The sequence below is a fragment of the Mus caroli genome, unplaced genomic scaffold (genome assembly GCF_978045245.1).
Source record: "Mus caroli unplaced genomic scaffold, Mus_caroli_1 scaffold_1, whole genome shotgun sequence".
Taxonomy (NCBI): domain Eukaryota; kingdom Metazoa; phylum Chordata; class Mammalia; order Rodentia; family Muridae; genus Mus; species Mus caroli.
In genome coordinates this window covers 186180080-186202924 of record NW_028227256.1, presented here as the reverse complement: position 1 = coordinate 186202924, position 22845 = coordinate 186180080, and the positions used below count along the sequence as shown (strand labels likewise).

The window sequence follows — 22845 nt, the reverse complement described above, 5'->3', positions numbered from 1 at the left end:
CAGAGGCCTAGAAGCCAGCGTGAGATACAGTCAACAGCAGCAGGGCATATGACACCACCAGGACCCAGATGTCCCAGTACAGTAAGGCTGGGATAGTCCAAAACAGCTGACACACAAGAAAGTGACTCTAATTTCAATCGTATGAAGATGACAGAAGCCCTTAAAGAGGATTTGAGTTAACCCCTTAAAAATACAGGAATATATAATCAAACAGGTGAAGGAAATTAATAAAATGGTTCAAGACATGAAAATAGAAATAGAAGCAATAAAGAAAACAAAAACTGAGGGGATTCCAGAGATAGAAAATCTGGGTACGCTAATAGGAACTACAGACACAGCATCACCAACAGAATACAGGAGATGGAAGACAGAATCTCAAACATGTAAGGTATAATAGAAGAAAGTAACACATAAGTCAAAACATGTTAAATCTACAGATTCATGACACCAAACATATGGGAAATCTTGTCCACCATGAAAAGATCAAAAGAAATAACAGGGATATGAGGAGGAGAAGAATTTCATCGACATCTGCCTTCATCTCATCTCATGCTTTGGTGTGCTGACATAGTCCTTCCTTTGGTGTGCTGACATAGTCCTTCCCTGTGCTGTGCTGTGCTGTGCTGTGCTGTGCTGTGCTGTGCTGTGCTGTGCTGTGCTGTGCTGTGCTGTGCTGTGCTGGGCTGGGCTGTGCTGGGCTGTGCTGTGCTGGGCTGGGCTGTGCTGTGCTGTGCTGGGCTGTGCTGGGCTGTGCTGTGCTGGGCTGGGCTGGGCTGGGCAGGGTGGGGCTGGGCAGGGTGGGGCTAGATCACCATGCTAATCTGTTTCTTGAAGATGCATGTTTGTACAGGCCAGTTACCAGCATGGAGGTAACACAACACTTAGTCCTCTGCCTGAGAAAGGAAACGTGATTGGTCACTGATCTTGTGAGCATAATCTAAATGACAATTCAAGGGTTGAAGAGACATCAGCTCTTTATGTCAAGGAAGTAAAAATTATCACTGATGATTTAGGACCAATGAATTGAAATATTAACAAAAGGACACTGTCCATAGTTCAGAAATGTCTCCCTTTGTATTTTTAAAAAGAGAAATATATATAAAGAATTCTCTTTTCTCTTGTTTTGCTATTTCATAGTATACATTTTATTTTTATTTTAGTATTTTTACTTCAGCTTATTTTTTAATTATTCTGGTCCCCCTCCAGTAGACTGTTTGTTTATTTGTTTGTTTGTTTTTGTTTTGCATACCCAGAATGGCATGTCCTACTTTGCTCCCCATGTCTTCTATCTATGTACTGTCTGTCTGCCTGCCTGTCTATCTGGCTGTCTTCTGTCTGTGGTGTGTGTCTGAATCTGTACCTGTTTAACTCTCTCTTGCTTGTCTCTCCCTGTGGCTGTTCCCTAATGAAAAGCTTTGCTATTTGTTGAACAGATAAGAAATCATCACGTTTGGAAAGAACAGGGGATGTTTTACAGAAAGCTTTTAGAAAGTTGTATAAAGGATGAACTTTACTGACTCTAAGTGGCCCCATTGATTCAGATTGTAAACAAATGAGTATTTTCAAGCAATGTACTAGCAAGCAATATTTATATGCTGCATGCAGTATTCGTGGTGGGTATTTCTTTTTTTTCTTTTTCCTTATTTTATTTTTTATTAGATATTTTCTTTATTTACATTTTAAATGTTATCCTCTTTCCTAGTTTCCCCTATGAAAACACCCTATCCCTTCCCCTCCTCCACCTGCTCACCAACCCACCCACTCCTGCTTCCTCTCCCAGGAAGTCCTCTATACTGAGGCATAGAAACTTCATAGGTCCAAGGGCCTCTCCTCCCATTGGTGGCTGACTAGGCCATCCTGTGCTACATATGCAGCTGCAGCCATGAGTTCCTCCATGTGTTTTCTTTGGTTGGTGGTTTAGTCCCAGGGAGCTCTGGAGATACTGGTTAGTTCATATTGTTGTTCCTCCTATGGGGCTGCAAACCCCTCCAGCTCCTTGGGTACTTTCTCTAGCTCCTTCATTGGGGACCCTGTGCTCAGTCCAATGGATGGCTGTGAGTATTCACTCCTGTATTTGCCAGGCACAAGCAGAGCCTCTCAGGACACAGCTTTATCAGTCTCCTGTCAGCAAGCTCTTGTTGGCATCTGCAGTAGTGTCTGGGTTTGGTGGTTGTTTATGGGATGGATCCCCTGGTGGAACAGTCTCTGGATGGTCCTTACTTCAGTCTCTGCTCCACACTTTGTCTCTGTAACTCCTTCCATGGGTATTTTGTTCCAGCTTCTAAGAAGGACTGAAGTATCCACACTTTATCCCATTACCCCTCCCCTTTGCCTCTAAGAGGGTGCTCCCCCACCCCCGCCCCAGGCCCTCACTTCTTCACTGGCATATGACTTCCCTGGGGCATCAAAAAGCAAAGACTGTGAGTTTTTCCTTCCTATTTAACTAAGGGCAAAAGCAAATAGAGAAGAAAATATGTAAGCTACATGACCGTCGGGTCACAACATTCAGAACCAGGGGAGCAAATCTGCAGTTGGTTTTAAGGAGCATACCCGGTCAACTTTCAAGTCTCTCCAATATTCTTGTGGTAACAAAGTTCTTTTTAGCTGTCACTATTTCTATGTCATGGGCTGGAGAAGCTGCCCTCTGTCCTTCTCCCACTGTCCTCTAGAGACACCCATACCATGCCTCTGTCCTTCTGTCCTCCAGAGACACTTATGGCATGCCCTATTCTTCTGTCCTTTAATGACCTGGGTGTCATATTCCTGTTCTTTTGTACCAAAGCCTTGGTTCCCTTAGAATCCTCTCCTAGGAGATCCTAGTTACTCATTTTTATAAATTCCACACTGTCTCATAGCAAGAGTAGAGAGGTAGTTGCTGATATGGTAGCTGAAATTCACTTCTCTAATACCAATGTCCAAAGAGATCTTTTCTTTGAAGCATTTAGGACACACTAATGCTTGGCAGCAGGCAAATGTTTGCACACAGTGTTTATGGTGAGATCTGTCTCAAAAAGGCACATATAGCCTTTAACAAACAACAGATGCAACGAACTCCTTTTTGTTCCAGTTCTTCAGCCAGCTAATTTCTTTTTTGAGATAGTTTATTCCATATATCACAGACTAGCAATGAAGTCCAAGGTGGCCCTGAAATTATAGTTATTCTTCTGCCTCAGTTTCCCAAATACTGAATTTATGGGCAGACGCTATGGTACACTGACGTGAAGAAAAGAGAAGAGAAGAGAAGAGAAGAGAAGAGAAGAGAAGAGAAGAGAAGAGAAGAGAAGAGAAGAGAAGAGAAGAGAAGAGAAGGGAGGAAGGAAGAAAGGAAGGGAGGAAGGAAGGAAGAAGAAGGAAAAGGGACAAAGGAAGAAGTGGAGGAGGAGCAAGTTGTGGGATAGACATCAGAAAGTATAATTCATGTTCTTACTGACAACAAGAAAATCTGTGGTGGAATGTAAAGTATGTGTTCTCGATGTACTGAATCCTAAGATAAACATTTCAAATGCCCTCCCATCAGTAGAAAAATAGATAAATATACCTTGGTTTATATGCTCAGTAGAATAGTTTTCAACTATAAAGAGTGGAATTGTGTCATTTGTAGCTACATGGGTTGAACTATTAAATAAGTCAGCTCAGAGAAAGAAACAGGCTGTGTTCTCACTTTCACGTGGAAGCTACACTAGTAACAGCTGAGACAGAAGAGAACTCACTGAGGCTGCGGCAGCCCAGGAGGAGAACTGAGGGTGGAGAGTCAATGAGTTTAGTGGCAAGGCAGTTTGTAGGAGGAATGAATTCTGATGTTCTGAGCACCAGTGACAGCTGTAGTTGGCACCGACTAACTGCAAACTTGAAGCAGCCAGTTGAAAGGATCTAGAAATCACAGGCACTCAAGGACAGGCACATGACAAGAATCTCCGGGTAATCATTACACACTGTGCACACGTGCTAAACTACCATGCTGCATCACATAAGTATCTATATGCATTGATAAAAACGTTTACAAACAAACAGACTATTTTGTTGTATTGTAGGACCTGGATCATAAAGTATTCACATTTTATTTCTCACTTGGTAACATTATAATATTTTATAATAACCTGTACCTCTTCAAGTCTATTTGTGCCATTTATTTCATGGAAATGGGAACTCATACTTTATACTGTTGTAGTTTTCAAAAGGAGGATTGGTTACAGTTTCTAGAACATAATTGACCCTTAGAGAACATGACCCATTCATGTTCTACAGTATGATAGCATCAGCAATCAGAGATTAAACTGGTTAGGGAACACTGAAGGGGAAATTCCTGGTTTCTTTGGAAACTCAGTTGTATCATGTGATGATTTTTAATGGAAACTGTCCTATGAGTGGATATTTTGCTGAGAACAGACATATTCTGCTTCTCTGGAAGTTGCCTAGACAAAGGGCATGTGATGTATTTGCTAGAGCAAACACTTGAGAGGACATGTGGTGTTTGGAAAATATATAAGTATAACCCAACAGACATTTCTCCTTGCTATGGTATTGGTTGACCTTGCCTTCTTTGCTGATCATAGTTTGTCATGACTTCATAGAGGGAAAGGCATGAAAAAACTTCTGGTGGTGTTCTGGTGACTTCCTGTTGATTCTGTGTGGACTCAGGCCAACCTGCAAAACCTCACAGTTTCTTCTGGATCAAGCTGCTGTTGCTGATTTGTGAGTGGTGTTTGAAGGTAGATTGGTGTACCACTGCTAATTTGTGTGAACTGAACTGCCAATATCCTGATAATGAAGATCGGAATGGCCCAGAAGAACTACTTCTAAACAGGTCTGCATCACCCCTTTGCCTTATTAACCCTTTCTTTCCACTACCATTGGTGGGGGATGGGCTAGAAGGGAGGAAAACACATTGAAGAACCCTTACAAAAGTAGGTTATGAAAAAAAAAATCAAAGCCTACAAGACACCACCAATGCTATCGAATTAAGTTAGTCCTTATCCACTTTACCCCTGCAAATGCCAGTTTCTTCAACTCAAAAGGGAAGTGAAGTCAGAATGTTACCAATGGACTGATAGCTGTGGGGATAACCAGAGGATGTGACCTCAAGTCTGGGTGGCTGCATCAGAATGTATAACACAATGCTATGTGAAGCACTGTCATTAAAACCTGGGGATTCTGTGACCTTCAAGGACCATGACCATGATTTATTCAGACTGTGGTCTATGCAATAAACCAAAAAGTAATATATGAAAGAACGTTATTTCTGGGACACTTTATCGTGTGTGTCTATAACCAGCAGAAACATTACAGAGCTCTACTTCCAGGTAGCTCCAGCTGTCACTGGGATGCAACTGTCTCTAGAGAAGAAGCACTCTACTTGGAAAAATGGAAGAAACGGGGAAGTTCAAGTCCTTGTTCTTGGGATTTGAATGGAAGAAATGAACATCCAGCGTTGCCTTGCTCAGAACCATCCCCCATGCATCTGCCCTTGAGTCCTTGATTCTTTAAAAACTCGGTTCTAAGAAACAACCTCAGCTTGTTTTCTATTAAAATTTGTTTTTGTTGCTGTTTTGATTTACTTCAAAAAAAATCTTATAGAAAGAATTTTCTCACCCCAGGGTGATGTTTCAAATGATACTTTCTTCATAAAAGTTGGTGGGGAAGAGTAAGGATGTGGGAGTGGGGCTCTGTGGCACTGGTCACACACACAGTCTATGTTCCACAACGTAACCGCAGGCTGGAATTAGAGAGAGGAGCAGATCCAGCAAAGATGGCCTCTGATGTCCATGGAAACAACAAGTTTTTTTTTTTTATTTCTTTTCCTTTTGATGAAATGCTTTTTTTCCTCATTTGATATTTTGTCCTTATTTTCAACCTACAAGCCACAATCGCAAGGCCTGTCATAAGACTGAATTAACTGCTCTATCAATGCTCCAAAAACCACAATCCTTGCTTCTTGATGTTTTCGATTAAAGATGAATTTTGCTACAGGCCTGTGGGATGGTTTTGATCCTGGTCACTAGTTGCTATTGAGACAGCAAGGCTTCCTTTGGCGTACAGCCTTAAGACATAGGCAAAACAGGCAACGTTATGTTTCTTGGTGAAGATAAACACATTTATCAGTTTGGGCATTTTAACACTATAAATACTAGAGTCATAGGGATTCATCAAGATAATTAGTTAGTGCAAATCCACCTTAGGATGGCTTTTTACTGTCACATCACGCCAACACAGGAGCCAGTTTCTGCACATAGAAACTTCTCTGTGGAATTGCTTCAGATTTCAGGAAAGACCTGACCTCTTGAGATGTGTTTATTACACTGAATGAATAAAATGTTTTCAATGCCCCAAAATAAGGATACATAATGCTTAAACATAATGCATATACTTACAAGTGCACATAGGTATTCATAATATAGTTCAAATTTTAAAATTAAGTTCAAGTGTTTATCATGATCTTACTTTCTAGGTAAAGGCAGTTCGGTTATGTATGCAGCCAACTTTAGGGAGACAGAGAAAAGACTAGAGATTTACACACAGTCCCAGTGTTATCAGAGCTGAAAGTAGCTGTGAGCTGCTGGCTGGAAATCTCTGTGGGTGGCAGGAACACGTGGCTTTTATACTTTATTAGTAGTTTTTTTTCCCCCATAGTATATGTTTATGGTAATATATTACAATGCTTTTGATAATTGGAGGAAGCACATTCAGTTTTCTCTCAGTGAGACTTTAGGTTGTTGGATGATGCCCTGGTGCAGGTCTCCACACATGGCAGGATAGACTCAATGGAAATTCGATTTGGTGAGTGATGAGAGAGAGGGGGAGAGAGAGAGAGAAAGAGAGAGAGAGAGAGAGAGAGAGAGAGAGAGAGAGAGAGAGAGAGAGAGAGAGAGAGAGAGAAACAGAGAGAGAAACAGAGAGAGAAACAGAGAGAGAAACAGAGAGAGACAGAGAGAGACAGAGAGAAACAGAGAGACAGCAAGAGAGACAGCGAGAGAGACAGAGAGAGTGAGAGAGACAGAGAGAGAGGACTTGAAGTTAGTTTCTGTGGAAATGGGAGGAGTCAGAAAGCAGTGGGAGGTGAAGATCTTCAAACTCATTGTAAGAAGTTCTCAAAGAATTATTTTAAATATGTTTTAAAATGAAATGAAGTATGCATGAGAAATAAACTACAAATACATGTATGCGCGTGTGTGTGTGCGTGTGTGTGTGCGTGTGTGCGTGTGTGTGTGTGTGCGTGTGTGCATGCGTGTGCGTGTGTACTAGAATAATACAGAGTAGTTGCATTGTTTGCATCTAATACCAAAGAAAATTAAAATATTCCTTTTTAAATGACATGCAATTAAATGGAAGAGGCTGATATAGTTGCTTGTTTTTGTTTTGTTTTTAAGGATCTGTAGGATGAGAACCCTAAATCAGAGCCTAGTAAATATGATGTTTTTTCCTTTCTGTTTTTTTAATTCTTTTTTTAAAGATTTATTTATTTTTATATATTTAAGTACACCGTTGCTGTCTTCAGACACACCAGAGAATGGCATTGGATCTCCTTAAAGATGGTTGTGAGCCACCATGTGGTTGCTGGGAATTGAACTCAGCACCTCTGGAAGAGCAGTCAGTGCTCTTAACCACCGAGCCATCTCGCCAGCCCCTTCCTCTCTGTTTTTTGAAAGTGTCATACATGCAAGCACTGTAGCTTGGTCATATCCACTTCCTACTCCCTCACCTAACTCCTGTCCTCCAACGCACTCCCCTCACAGTCTCTGGCTCTTATTGTCTTTTATTTTTAAACTCACATATAAAATGCAGTAACTGGGAGTCTTAGACACGAGGGCTGTGCGAGGTTGGCTTTGGGTTGGGGCGCGACATGACTGTTGCACACATGAACTTGCTATAGCCATGGTTCGCTGCCCAGGACCTTCACAAAATCAGGAAGTTAAGAATTCCAGCTTTAGGTGGGGGTAAGCTCCTGGTGTTCTGCCCATGGCTGAGGAGCTAACGACATTTATGGATATTGGAGCAGAGAGAATAATTTTCCATGGTTGTTGGAGGGACACTGGTAAGTTTTCATATGCATGGGTATAAGGACGAGGATTAATTGGACTTGGGGGTTATAAAGAATGATTATTAAGGATGCAAACTTCTTCGAAACAATGTTAAAGAAATGGAGACTTTGAGACAGGACTACCTAAATTTTAATTTTAAAACTTGTTTTAAAATATGCATAACTGAAAGGCTTATTGACATTCATTGTGGTCACCTAACTTGAAGACAATACTACTAACCTTTAACATTGTGTAATAAGATAAAAGAGAGGGGTGGGGTGACTCTGTTGTCTATACTTTGATTTCAGAGGTTTTTTTTTTAAATCCTATTAATTGTTGGCTCTGTAAGTTGACTTCCTATATTTCCCCTATTCTATTCAGCTGAGCAAGGAAAATTCTGCAGTGTTTCAGGAAGAAGAATTCATGAGGATGTTGTGACTGGGGTTTTGAATTTCTTTCTATTTTTTTTCTAGCAATGATTGTAACATTTTTGCTTCAAATATGAAAATAAACATATTTACGTTGTCTGCGGAAGCAGATAGTTTCCCTCTCTTTCTTTCTGCAGACTCCAGCAGCTCATTTGTGACATTCAGTTGCGTTTCAGCCTAGTAGACTAGTAGCCTGCTTCTTCTCGAGTCATCTTTGGATACTTAAGCTGCAAGGTTAGAAGATGGCTCCATCACAGTCAAGGATCGTGATGGGTCTTGAGTTCAGGAGTTTTGCCCAGTTTTCTCTCAGGTTATGGCTTTAAAAAAATAAATTTAAGTGCTCTGTGCAGGTCCCGTGAAGTCCATTTACTTCGCTTCTCTTCTGCAAGCACATTCTCCCTGTCTGGGGCTCACTCTAATCCTCTTTTGCAGATGAGAAAGTTTGACTTGAATATGGGTCAGTTTCTTGTATTTTCTTTCTTCAATCATGTTTGTTTTATGTCTATTTAAAGAGTCTTGATCATACGTAAAATCATACAGATTTTTCTTCTAGATAACATTCTGAGTTTAATTTTACATTTAATATTGAGAGGTATGATTCATTTGAGTCAATGTTTGTAGAGTATAAAGATTGTGTCCTATTTATTTATTTAATTTTAGAATAGGATATCATTTATTCTCATGTCATTTGTTACTAATATTCCGTGCCCTCTACCTTATCACCTTTGCTTATATGTCAAAGATACCGAGACAGCATTACAGGTCTACCTTTGTGGTCTGGGTGAAATGCCAATGATGTGTTTCCGTATTTTGCAAAATACATTGTCTTGCTATAGCTTTATAATAGTGATTACTATAGCCCAAACTTTCTTCTTTGATGTTATGTCAGTTATTCTGCATCTGTGGTCAATCCATGAAAACTTTAGAGTATTAACTTGTGATATTTGCTGGTAGTCTAAGTGAAATTTCATTGAATCTATAGAGTAAAACTGATGTCCTGGTGATATTAAGTTTATCTATGAATCAGAAGTATCTCTAATTCAGTCTTTGATGTGGGTCATCAGAAACAAGTAGTTTCAACACAAAGATCTTGAGCTTTTTTTTTTTTTTTTATCAGATTCATACGTAAATACTTCTTTCCACTGAGTGCTAATACTTAGTATGGTGCTTCTCATGCAAACGCCTTTTGTTGTGGCTGGAATATAGTCAGTGTACCAGATCTAGTTCTTCTCATCCTTGTGTCCTGCAATCCATGCTAGGAATCAATAATTCTCAGCAATGTTTTGGTCACTTTTAGAGATGGTCTGAATTGTTCACAGTCCTGTCAACAGTACACAAAGGCAGGTTCATTGCTTCTCTCCAAAGCTGTACATCTTTTCTTAAAAGTAGTTTATCATCTTAATTTTATGTTTATGCCTGTTTTAGCCTGCATTTGTATGCATGTACTGTGTGTATGCAGAGCTTGTGGAGGCCAGGAGAGGGTGTTGGAAACCTTGCAGCTGGAGTTACAGCTATTGTAAGCTACCATGTGGGAGCTGGGAATCGAACGCAGGTCCTCTGGGTTCAATTGAACCCCCTGTAAGAGCAGCAAATTTCTTAATTTCCCAGTTGGCTCTCAAAGCCTTTCTCTCTTTTCAGTTAATAGAAATGTTGTTGTTGTTTACATGTTGAGTGCTTTGCAGAACTGTGCCATCCCTGCAGAAGGGCTATGCTAACACCCTACTTTTAGAACTCCGTTTGTGATGTAAGAACTGGTGAGTGGAGCTAGTCACAAAATGTGCTTTTGCTCTCAGGAGGAGAGACCCTAGCCTCTCATCACTGTGTCACACTTGCTATCAGTTTTTTTTAAGTTGGTGTCAGATTTTATCATGCTTTCATTCTGTTGCTCATATGCACTATGGCTTAGATGGGGTTCAGCTGCTAAAACTTGAGCAGAAATTTGGTTAGAACTACGGCAGAACTGGGAAGTGGAGCACCAAGAGAGTGTCATGTCTTTATCATAATAATGAATTAGTTTTCAGAAAAAAATGAGAATATGGCAAAGTACCTGATCCCATGCGTTATCACCCTTCTTTTCAATGGATGACTACTTCATGCCAAGAGTTGAAAGTACATGAGATCTTTATGTAAGTTCAAAAATTATCAGTGCTCTGTTCCTGAAATGCCAGAACCACTTGTCTAAGCTAAGCTCTTTACTTTAGGTATTACCCAGACTCAGGTTTTCTGGTACAGCAGGAGATGATCTGTAATATCACAGTAGACATCATTAGTCTGTTGATGGGATGCATTATGTAAACTGATAATTGAGTTTTGCAGTATCCCACCCTTGCATGACTGGGATACATTCCTGTTGGTTGGGGTGCAGTAGCTTCTTATTTTCATGAAATTGCTTTTGTCAATTCCTGAAGGACTTCTGTCCTATTTCAAAAGTGTCTAACTATGCCTATATCTTGAAATGTTTTTTTCTACTCTTTTGTAAATATTGGAATTTGTGTCTTATACTAACTAAAGTCAATAACCCAGCTATAGCATGCCTGGGCGTTCACTCAAATGACTTCAAGTCAACCTATTACAGAGACACTTGCATATTAGTGTTTAGTGTAGCACTATATACAACAGCTGAGTTATGGGGTCAATCTGGGCATCCTGCAACAGAGATATTTATAAGGGAAACACGTTGCATATTTATATACACAATAAAATGTACAGCCATGAAGAAGTATGAAGTTACACTATTGGTGGGGAAATAAATACAACTGGACATAATAATATACGTGAATTAAATTAGTATCAGACACATCAATATTGTGTTTTATGTCAAGTATGGACTCTAGACTTATTTATGACTTTACACACAAGTGCAAGTGTGTGTATGTGCCTGCAAGCATGCACAAACACACACACACACACTAAATAAATAAGATGAAAGGGTGAAATTTTCTCAAGAAACAAATGGCCAGATGAGCTAATGGAAAGGCATGACCGTTATTTCTTTTGTTTTTGTCAACTTGACACAGCTAAGGTCATCTGGGAAGAGAGAATCTCAACCAGGAGAATGTGTCTGTAAGGTTGGCCTGCAGGCAAGTTGGTGGGGGCATTTTCTTGATTGGTGTTTGATGTGGGAGGGCCCAGCTCACTGTAGGTGGTGACACCTGCCTAGAAAGGTAGTCCTGGGTTGTGTAAAATGAACAATTCGGAACAAGCCATGGAGAGCAAGCCTTTAAGCATTATTTCTCCATAGTCTTTACTTCAGGTCCTGCCTTGGGTTCTAGCCCTGACTCTCTTTCCTCGTTGATAAACCATGGCATGGGAGGTATAAAGCAAATCAACCCCTTTTCTCTACAAGCTGCTTGTCATGGTCTGTACTATAGCAACAGAAAGCAATCTTGTTCAGAAGCAGGGAGAACGGAGAGGGTATGTGGTGGGCCAGGTGAATGAAGCTCACCCTGGTATACTTGCATGAAGCTCACCCTGGTATACTTGTATGAAAGCAGCTTCTACATGACCATGATTAATACCATATTAAGACCTAAAGTATCCCATCTATTGGTGATAATCTTGACACAAATTTTCTTGACCACTATTTATTCTTCCTGGTTTTAAAGCAAGTCTGTCTACAGTTGCAGATGTGGGCTTGTTGGCTACTTGTAACCTACCTTTGCAGGTTCTATTCTAGGCCCTGGGTTCATCTGTGTTTACTGACAAACATAATCTCACCCAACTCCTCTGACTCTGTGTCTTGTCATGTGTTTCATTCTCTTTGGTACTTGTAGGATCTGTTCTTTGTCTTTGGCAGTTGTCAGACCTATTCTGTTTGATCCATGTGTCTTTTCTGAATCTGTTCAGAAAAGCCATGAAATCCTCAACTTCAGAAAATTCTTCACTTTTACTCTTTCAAATACTATATTTTAATACCCTTTGTTTTTTTTTATGTCTATGTATTCCACAAAGCTATATTTGTCCACAGGCCCATAACCTCTTTTCATTTAACTATATTTTATGTATGTACCAACCTCAGGGAAATAACTAGTGTTTTATTAAGGTAGAACCACGTGTCAGAGAGAAAATTAAATTTCTCATATTGGAATTCGTTAAATGTATTTAAGATATAAAATGCCCAAATGCTAGTGAAAATGGATTAACTCACTGGTATTACAAAAAATTAAAATGTAAAATGGGATACATTTGGAGTAGCATCTTACTGTTTGAGGAGCCGGAAGCAGTGTTGGGAGTGTGATGGATGGGATAGCATCAATGAGGTACAGGCGAGTCATGGTGACTCACACTTTTGGATTTCAGTGCTGTAAAGGAATTTATTCCATAAAATAACAGGAAATATCCATTTAACATAATGAGCATTGTGAAGTGTGATGTTGGCATCTTTGGGCTTATTGAATAGTAGGAAAGCTTATTAAATAAAATGTTTCATGCTGGCTTTGCCATTTGTAATACTAACAAAAATGCACACAGAGTGTTTGATCTTAGTTAATTCATAAGACCCAGTATTAATGTTATAAAAGGGTCAGACATTAGAGCCAAAATATAAGAGAATCATTCATGGTCACTAATAAATTACTCTGTGAGGGCTTGGCTCTCCTTGCAGGTAATGATGTCACACAGTGATGAAGGAATAGCTAAGCAGCCAGCAGAGGACCAGTGCTGGCAGACTTCCTGGACATTGCATCACTCTTGGCTGAACTGTAGCGAGTCAAGGGAACAGAGACTGAATTCTGATGCAGCAAGGTTCACCTACTCGCACCTTTCTCAAGAGTAGATTCAGCCCACCCTTGAACATCAAAGTCCCAGATAAGACCAGACATTGTGTTAACGGTTGATAGTTCTAGTCGGTCAGAGGCCAAGGCAGGAGAATCAGGAGTTCAAAGACTGCCTCATTGTATAACAAGCATGAGGCTATGTGAGAACCTGTCTCCAAGGCACACTAATAAGTCAAAAGGCAGTGGATAAGAAGACAAGAGCCCTGGATGGTATATTATGCTATGTAGCCACATTAGCAAATATACCAATATACAACCTGGGCTTGTAAAATCCCTTGGCTCTGTTGTGCTGTATGATTTCTATCTACACTGGTTGACAGGTCTGATCAAGTTGGTAACCTGATCAAGTAAAACGCCAGTTCCCTATTTTGATATAGCTGTTGCTGCAGTAGTTAGAAAACGATCTAAAGCGGGAGCTGGTAGAGTGAGGTCTGAAAACCTGTGTGTAACAGAAGAATAGATATTGACAGCAGTTGAAGCTAAATGGGACTGGAGGTTGGAGGTGGAGTCCTGATGTCAAAATGTAAGAGAATATCTTGGGATGCGGGTGTCGCATTCTGTATCCCGATAGGCCAGTGACTTTACAATTGCTCAGACCCTTCCAACTCTGAATATTAAATGAGAGTGTTCTGTGGTATACAAATCATGCATCCTGAAGGAAAGGCAAACAGACTAGCTTTAGAAGATATGCACTGAGTGCACATGAGCACAGGTGCCCAGCGACTCTGCGCTACTTTATCAATAGCTTTATGTAAATCTACAGTTAATGCAAGATAAAAGTTTTTAGGCACCTCACAATAAGTACATCGGTATTAATGATTGTTGACAAAATAAAGGAAATTGTTGGAGAATGTGTTCCCCTTGCTAGCTCTCTGATGATTAATGTAAGTTCCATGCCATGCAAGGCTCACCTTTGAAATACCTAATTCCACTTGGATGCTAGGCTAATGGCTGGTATCTAGTATTTTAAATTTCCTTTCTTTTCTTTCTTTTTTTCTTTTTGCCTTAGATCAATCTCCAAACAGGCAGAGCACATTAATCATGTGCAGCTTTGGTCTTCCTTGGGAAATCACATCACAAGCCTCTAAAAGGGTTCTCTATTGATAAAATATGTCATTATTTTATCATATATATCATATATTAAAGTCAAGAACTTAAATTGCTAATATAATACCAAAATGTATCAGTGTTACTCAGAAATATTAAGAATAGCTAGGGAGCCTTCCTAAGACCTAAGGTCTAGCAATTACAAATTATAAAGGAATAACAGAAAACAATAAATCTAGATTTAATTCAGTTCAGAGCAAGCTTAGTTTATAGGATTGAGTGGATTTTCATTCTCCATCATCATCATTATTATTATTATTATTATTATTTCTTTGTTCTCCCTTCTTCTCTTCCACTTCCTCTTCTCCTCTTCTTCCTCCTCTTCATTTTTTTCTTCTTTTGAAGGGATAAATCATACAAGTTAGCCATTGTCAGTAATGGACAGCCAGGTGGACTGTACCTGAATAATGAATGTTGTGGTCTGCCAGTCTGTCACTCTATCAGTACATTTTACATAGGTCTACTAATTAAGTCAAATAAAGTCAATGAAAATTTTATCTGACTAGAATTTCACAACTTTGGATGGCCTTTCCTTCGGGCTCAGATCCACATTTTGTCACTGTAACTCCTCCCATGGGTATTTTGTCCCCACTTCGAAGAAGGAACAAAACACCCACACTTTGGTCTTCCTTCTTCTTGAGCTTCATGTGGTCTATGAATTGTATCTTGGGTATTCTGAGCTTTGGGGCTAATATCCACTTATCAGTGAGTTCTTTTGTGATTAGATTATCTCACTCAGGATATTTTCTAGTTCCATTCATTTGCCTAAGAATTCATGAATTCATTATTTTAAATTGCTGAGTAGTACTCCCCTGTCTGAATGGACACATTTTCTGTCCCCATTGGCCAGCTGAAGGACATCATGGCTCCAGCTGTATATGTAGCAAAGGATGGCCTTTGTGGAGCATCAGTGGGAGGAGAGGCCCTTGGTCCTGTGAAGGCTCCATGCCTCAGTGTAGGGGAATGCAAGGGCAGGGAGGCAGGAGTGGGTGAGTGGGTGTTGGCGCATTTTCATAGAAGCAGGAAGAGGGGGAATGGGATAGGGAGTTGTGGGCGGGGGGGGGATCAGGAAAGGGAATAACATTTGAAATGTAAATAAATAAAATATCCAATAAAAATTAATCTTCTCTATTGACAGATTTGGTGGTTCAGGCCTGCCATACCAATAATCAAGACACTGAAGCAAGAGGATCATGAATTCAAATCCTACCTGGGCTGCAGAGCAAGTTTATGGCCAGTTGAGAACTTTCTATAATGATCCTGTCTAAAGATAAACAGTTGCAAGCAAGTAAATAATTTCAACAAAACAGAGTCCCGGGCTACAGCTCAGCGAGAACACTTGTCCTGCATGCAGTGGCCTCTAGTTTCACCTTCAGCACAGCACCAAAGCACCAGATGACATGTGCATCTTACAGTGCATTCTGGCCTTTGCAGCTGTACACATTCACATTGCAGCTGAAAGCAATTTAGACTGGATTAAGTCTTTCAGAGGACCTTGCCAAAACCTTGAAAGGTGATTTAAAGATGTTTCCAAATATCAAGAAATACACTACACACAAATATGAACATGTACTGCTACAGGCACACAAAATAAGAAATGCTGGGTTGGTGACAACATTCAGTAGACACTTGAAATGTGACACAAACCTTGGTTTTAGTCAAATAGTGTTTTTAATCTCTCAGATCAACAAACTATTTAAAGAATGCAATCTTGTATGCATGCTATCTAAAACTGACATTTTGCCTGTGATTTTTCTACGGCAGTTGGATATTTGCTAGTATTAAAGTTTTAAATATTGTAAATAATACTCCAGCTATACTTGGATAATTTGTGTTACATAAACATGGCATTGTAGATTAGAGTGCCATGGCTTTTCCATCAGTGTGCCTCATTGACACATATAGATCTAGGGAAGTTCTCTCCCTGCTAGACCTAAATTAGAAATGTGTGAGTCTGTCCATATCATGTTCGCTCCTGTTCACATTCAATGTGCACATGGAGGCCAGAAGACAGCCTTGGGTGTTCTTCTTCAGGTTCTGTTCTTTTTCAGAAAGCATCTCTCTTTGGCCTGTAGTTCATCAGATGGACTGAGAAAACTGACCAGTGAGCCCCAGAGAGCCACCAGTCTCAGCCTCCCTAACACTGGTATTACAGGTATGCACTGCTATGCCCAGGTTTTCACATGAATGCTGTGGATGCAAATCAAGTCCCCTTACAAGCAATTTAAGCTCATCTCTGCCTCACATGCTGTGATCACAAGTGTGTACCATGTCCTAGTGGTACAGGTACTTTCAAGCACATATTTTCCAGAGGAAGGAATTGAAGTTTTCCTTGTCTAGTGTCTGCCTATCATGACAATTTATATGTGTTATTTTGGTCAACATTCAAAGCTGATAGACCAAGAAAGGGACAGCTTCTTTGGGATTAGTTTTAAACACACAAGTTTCAACTTTACCAGTAGATATATTTCTCATATATCTATGATAGTACGATGCCTAGATTTGAAACTAACTTTTTTCAGTGTGAGTCATATTCTTAACTGGGATGATAAACTTATCAACAATTAAGGGCACAAACATCTTTTATCTGATGAGAGACAGATAACACTATGCAACATTGAACTATGAACTTGAGAAAATATATATATATATATATATATATATATACACACACATATATTTGATACCTTGAATCTGGGACCATAATTAAGTTTCTAGTCACTTCTATTTACCCGTCCCTTTTCCTTTGAGATTTCTGGGATGAATCAACACACCTGAGGCCCTTCAGTGAAGCTGTGTGGAGAGCAGAGACATCTGTAAGGCCGTCTGGTCCTGTCACAGGTCTCAGCATGGCCGTGGCATTGGCATCTGTGGATGTGAGGGGCACATATGTCTCAGAAGCACCTCAGTGTGAACACACCCAAGAGTTTATGTGCACACCCACTGCACACTCAAGGAAGGAGAACCAGACTCTTTTCAACTGCATGGGTGACTTGCATCAGTGACATGTAAAGGTGACTGAAGACACCTTACAAAGGGAAGTGAGGTGCACAGGGACCCCCTCTAACCATGTGTAATTTGTCCCTGGAAGGCATTTGCTGAAACCATTCAAGCTACAATTAGGAAGAAATTGTAGATTTCAATTTTTGTTCTTCGTTTCAAAATAAGATGGAACATATTAAGGTATTTAATAGTATTTCTTTTTGTTATTATATTACATAAAAATAATTATTGATATTTTGTGTCTTCTGGGTTTTGGGTGGGGAAGCATCACTTTGAACCTTCAAGATAGACCTTTCCCTGGAACAATCCATTTCAAGTATACTCTATATTCCCTTTGCCACACTGGATAGTACGATGCCTAGATTTGAAACTAACTTTTTTCAGTGTGAGTCATATTCTTAACTGGGATGATAAACTTATCAACAATTAAGGGCACAAACATCTTTTATCTGATGAGAGACAGATAACACTATGCAACATTGAACTATGAACTTGAGAAAATTACGTGTCACACTTAAACTATCTGATATTACAACTACAACTCAAATTACCTATCTTATTTTTAATATAGAAAATATTATAAATTATATGCTAAAACAAACTAAGTAAAATGTATGAAAAATTCTGTGTCATTTTTTTTAAGTATCCTATCTTTGCTTTCCTTCTTTTTTAAAAAAATTGCAATCTGAGAATTAATCTTACTCAACCACTAAACTACGTGCATTCCAACCTTTAGAATACAGCGCTTTGAGAATACCTTCTACAAATTAATTGATAACAAGGTTACATAAAGTACAGGGAACTCTCATATGAAAATCTCCCTGTAAAATTGTGGAAGGACAAGTTATTTTATCAAATCAAGCTACTATATTTTCCTTTAATAGTACAACAAATACCTCCTTTAGGAGAAAACGCACAGTGGAAAAAAATCACAGTGCATTCAAAACTTTGGTGACAAACAATACCTTCCACTGACAATGATCTCCTCCACTGCATAGTGTTGGTGTCTCCAGTCAACAGTGTGTCCAGTCGGATAGTACTGCCCACGGAAGTGCAGCCTTATTTGAGTGGCTCTCATGAATTCTTGAAGCACTGAGCTGTTGTCAAAGTCGTGGTACCCAGGACGATGCTTCTGTCCAGATGTCAGGAGGTCAAAGGTGACATTACCATGGGAAAACGGGATAAAACTATCAAGGAAATAAAATGTATATTTTAAAAATCTATTCATAGTTTTGATCAAATAGAAATCAAAAGCTTGGTTTATTTGTATACAATGTCAGTAAAGTAAACTCTCAAGTTTTTCAGTCGGGGGAAACATATTCAATTTATTTCACATATCAGTAAAGTGGGGTCATCACAGAAAGGCAGACTAGGAGGTTCAGGGGAAGGGAAATTCAGGTGCCTGGCTCAATAAGATGGATATCATTACACAACATCAGTGGGTTCTAAAAGGGGTACTCCCAACCCTTACAGGAACTGCAAGCAGTTTAAAAGCCAACTCTAAGAGCTAGGAGTCACTCAACTTCCCTAAAGCCTAATGATAGAGAGAAATTTCTTCTAGCGTAGGGAGCTGGCTGGCCCACAGACTCATACTAAGGCACTGGTTCATTAAAATAACTGTTTTTGAGATGTTCGTACTCAGGAAGCTGGAGACAGTTGACAGAATCGGGATTTTCCAAATCTTCATTGTCCTTCATTCCCCAAACACTGCAATTTCTGGCAAAATACTGCCAGTCCTCCCAGGGAGAGCTGTCTGCCTTCTTCCTCTGGATCCGAATTGCCACAGGCTGTAGACTGGAGAACTGGGTGATGACTTTAAACACCTGGGGATGGAGATTTTCATTACTGTCAGGGGTGGTGAAACTGAATACAAGGTAGGAAGCCAAGACATTGTGTTTGAATATTAAGGCTCACTTCCTCTTAATTATTGTGATGGACAACTCAAGGAACATCCTGAAATTCCAGTTCTACAATCAAGACAACACACTCTATAATTACATATTTCTTCCTATTCTCAATGATTTTGTAAATTACAACAAACAAATTATGTTTGTTTTAAAGATACAAACAAAGAAATGACTCTCGTAAAGCCCATATGAATAAGCACCTGCTCTGTTGATGTATATTCTTAATAAAAGGATGTCCAAACATTTCATAAATTCTGTTTTAATATCAATCACTGAACATTAAACATTGAGTATCAGTTTTAAATATTGTGATTTCCTTCATAACAACTCTAGGTTTTGCTATATAATAGGTTAAACTGTGCATCCTAGTGACTATGTCCAAGAAGTGAGTACAGGCACCTGTGAATGTGACCTTCTTAGAAATAGCCATTACAGATCTAATAAAGCTAGGATCTTAAAATGAGATCAGTCCATTTAAAGAGAAGATGAGGGGGGAAGTTAACACATTCTGAGAAACATGGATGGGGGCTCTGTGTAAACGGAGGCGGAATCTGGAGTTAGAGGCCCATGAATTAACAGATATCAGTAGAAGCTGAAAGAGGCAAGCAAGACTCTTCCCTGCCAGAGTCTCTGGAGGAAGTGCATTCCTGCCAACACCATGATTGCACATTTTGAGACTTCAGGAGTGTGAGAGAGCACACTTCTTTTCCTTGAAATCATGAACTCTGCAGTCATTTGACTGCAGCAGCTAGAGCATGTACACCCGCCCAGCCGTCCCTGGTTACCTGGTACTGTCCATTTTCTAAGTCTATAGAAATAGCCACTCCTTGATAGAGCTGCGTAATGTTTATAAACACATGAGAGATCCATGAAGTAGCAACGTCGTCATCGTTGATGAAGGAGAGAGGGTGGGCTTCAGGATTCAGCCGTGACATTCGATGCTCAGGCGTGTCTCCTGCACCATTGGGAATGCAGTACTGCTGAACGGAGGGATGGACACGGGGGTGGCTACCTGGACATCGGCAATGTGGCTGGATGTGCAAGTGAGGAAAATCTCCAGAAAAGACCTCTAGAATCTCTCTGAAATGGTCCAGAGAAGAAGGTTAGGACACACAACCTCCCAGTGGCAGAACTCCTAAGAGCTAATAGCATTCTTCTCTTATTTGGAGGGTGACCATTTAACTTTGATAAATTTTTCAATGGGACATAAAATAAAACTCATTTTAGACAAATAAATATATTCAGTATCCTAAAGTTCTGTGATGGTTAGTTTTGATCGTCAAGTTGATAGAATCTAGCATCACCTCGGAGGCCAGGCTCCAGACATGCCTGTGAGAGATTGTCCATATTAACTCCACCCTCTGTGAAAGGCTGTGAGGGATTGTCTTGATCACACTGACTGATGTGGGAGACCCATGCTAACTGTGGTCAAGATGCCGTCCTTTCAAAATGTCCTGGATTATACAAAGTAGAGAAAAACAAACCGAGTTCTTACAAGCAAGCATTCCCCTGCCCCTTGCGTCTCCACCACGGATGCAATATGACCACTAGCTTTGAGCTCCTTCAGCTTTCACTTTTCCATCGTGATGAATGATACCCTGAATTGTGAGCCTAAACACACCCATGAGGCTGCTTTTGTGAGATGATTCTGTCACAGCAACAGGAACGAAGCTAAGACAAATGTACTCTAAAAATAGTATGGTTTTGGTTTTAACTATTAAAAGATGAGTGTGTGTGACTATCTGTGCATGTGTGTGTGAGTGTGCCTGTGTGCATGTATGTGTGTATGTGTCTGTGTGTATATGTTTCAGTGTGTGTCTGTGTCTGTGTGTGTATGTATAAGTGTGTAGGTGCAAGTGTGTGTCTATGTGTGTGATTCTGTTCATGTGTGTATGTTTGAGTGTGTATGATTGTGTGTGAGTGTATGTGTATGTGAGTGTGTGTGTGCACGCAAATGTGTATATGTGCAAGTTTGTGTATGTATGAGTGTGTGTGATTGTGAGTATGTGTATGTGTGAGTGTGTGAGTGTGTGCGTATTGTGTGAGTGCATGCGTGTGCATGTGTGTGTGTGTGTGTATGTGTGTGTGTGAGTGACAACAGGAATGTGCAGGTCAGTATACAAATTTCTAGAGCAATCTTCTCCTTCCACTCTGGCTACCAGGGACAGAACTCAGGTCATCAGGCTTGCAGAGCCTTTTGCCATCTGAGCCAGCTCAATGACCCTAAAGTGTGAATGTTTTACATCATCAACGACGAGGCAAGCCTAGTGGGGCATGCCTGTAATTCCAGGTCTTCTGCATGTTCTCATGACGAGTTCCAATTTAAGACCTGCCTAAGCTACAAAGTATATTCTAGGATAGCTGGCCAACTTACAGAGATCATGTCTCAGAATGAAAAATAAAATAAAATTAAAAAAAAAAAGGCTGGTGGCATATGTCAGAGACCAGCACTTGCCTCTTGCCTACCTGCGAGGTTCTGTGTTCAACTCCCAGGACTTGGAAGAAAAGGGAGGAGGAGAGGAAGAGGAAGGGAGGCAGCACATGCAGGACCTTGCTCTCTATTAAGGGATTTGACTTGAATTCAATGTCTCTGTTCCTATTTGGGATAATGTAGAAAGGTGCCATATATTTAGATTTTAAACTGAATTGCACTGTGAATGAACAGCAATATATTGAAAATAATGAGATTTAAGATGACATCTCCAGTTCATCCAGGGGAAAGCATAAGAAAGTATGTATCATTTTATAGGCTTCTCATTTGGGTAAAGGGACTGAGGCCAAGGCCATTTGTCAATGGTTTCCTGTGACTCATAGACTCTGGCTTCCTGAAATGTTTCAATGGCTTCAGACCATAAGCCAGCTGCCAATGGCCAGGCAAGAATGCCAGGGGCAGGCATCTCTATTTAATTTTTTCCATTAAGAAAAATATGCCTGCTCTAGAGCACCGCAGGTCATTCTCTCCCCCATCCTTCCCAGCACAGTCTTCCAGACAGTCAACATCAATAGTCCAAATCGGACAAGGGGAAGCAGACATACTGTCAGCCTCCGGTGGGTGAGGTGATGGTGGAGGTGGGCAGCATTTTCTTTCACTCGGGGACCTGAAGTGACCATTCTAAATCTAACTGATGATTTTCAATTGACATCAGCTATTGAATGTGTTCCAAAGCCAATAACTGGTATGAAATCTTTGCTCTGGCTAGAAAAAAAACTTCATTCCAAAGAAATGTAACGACATTACTCTTCCACATAATAGGCATAGGCTAAGGAGTTGTGAATGATGGTTGTTAGGGGGCATCCTCTTTCCTCCCCACTCCATGGTAAAGCATCCCTGTCTAGGCATCCCCTGATTCCTCAGACTGATCAACAAGGATGGTTAAACTGACTATGGGTTGAATCATCAGGCTGTAGCATCATTCAACTGAGATGCTTCCCAAATTTGTGAGAGCTAATCCAGACATATAGAAATTAACACACCAGTCTCTGTCTTTCTTGAAAATATATGAGAAAAACTTCCCTTGAAAACAGCCAATGAGGGGCAAGTCAATGTCCCAGCAGCCAGACACTCTTGCAGCAAGTGCATGGTGATCTGAATTCAGACCTTGAGCTCATG

General features: G+C 40.2%; 1 protein-coding gene across 1 annotated transcript in view; it reads right to left on the bottom strand.

The window, feature by feature from the left end:
• The window catches only part of Ush2a (usherin), a 680823-nt gene that overhangs the window by 576735 nt on the left and 81243 nt on the right, over positions 1-22845 (bottom strand). Inside the window, exons 5-8 of the mRNA XM_085835345.1 lie at positions 20021-20315; positions 18967-19151; positions 18294-18515; positions 17100-17193 (exon numbers count right to left, since the gene is read on the bottom strand). Coding sequence (XP_085691471.1) covers positions 17100-17193; positions 18294-18515; positions 18967-19151; positions 20021-20315 — 796 coding nt within the window. The remainder of the gene's footprint in view (positions 1-17099; positions 17194-18293; positions 18516-18966; positions 19152-20020; positions 20316-22845) is intronic.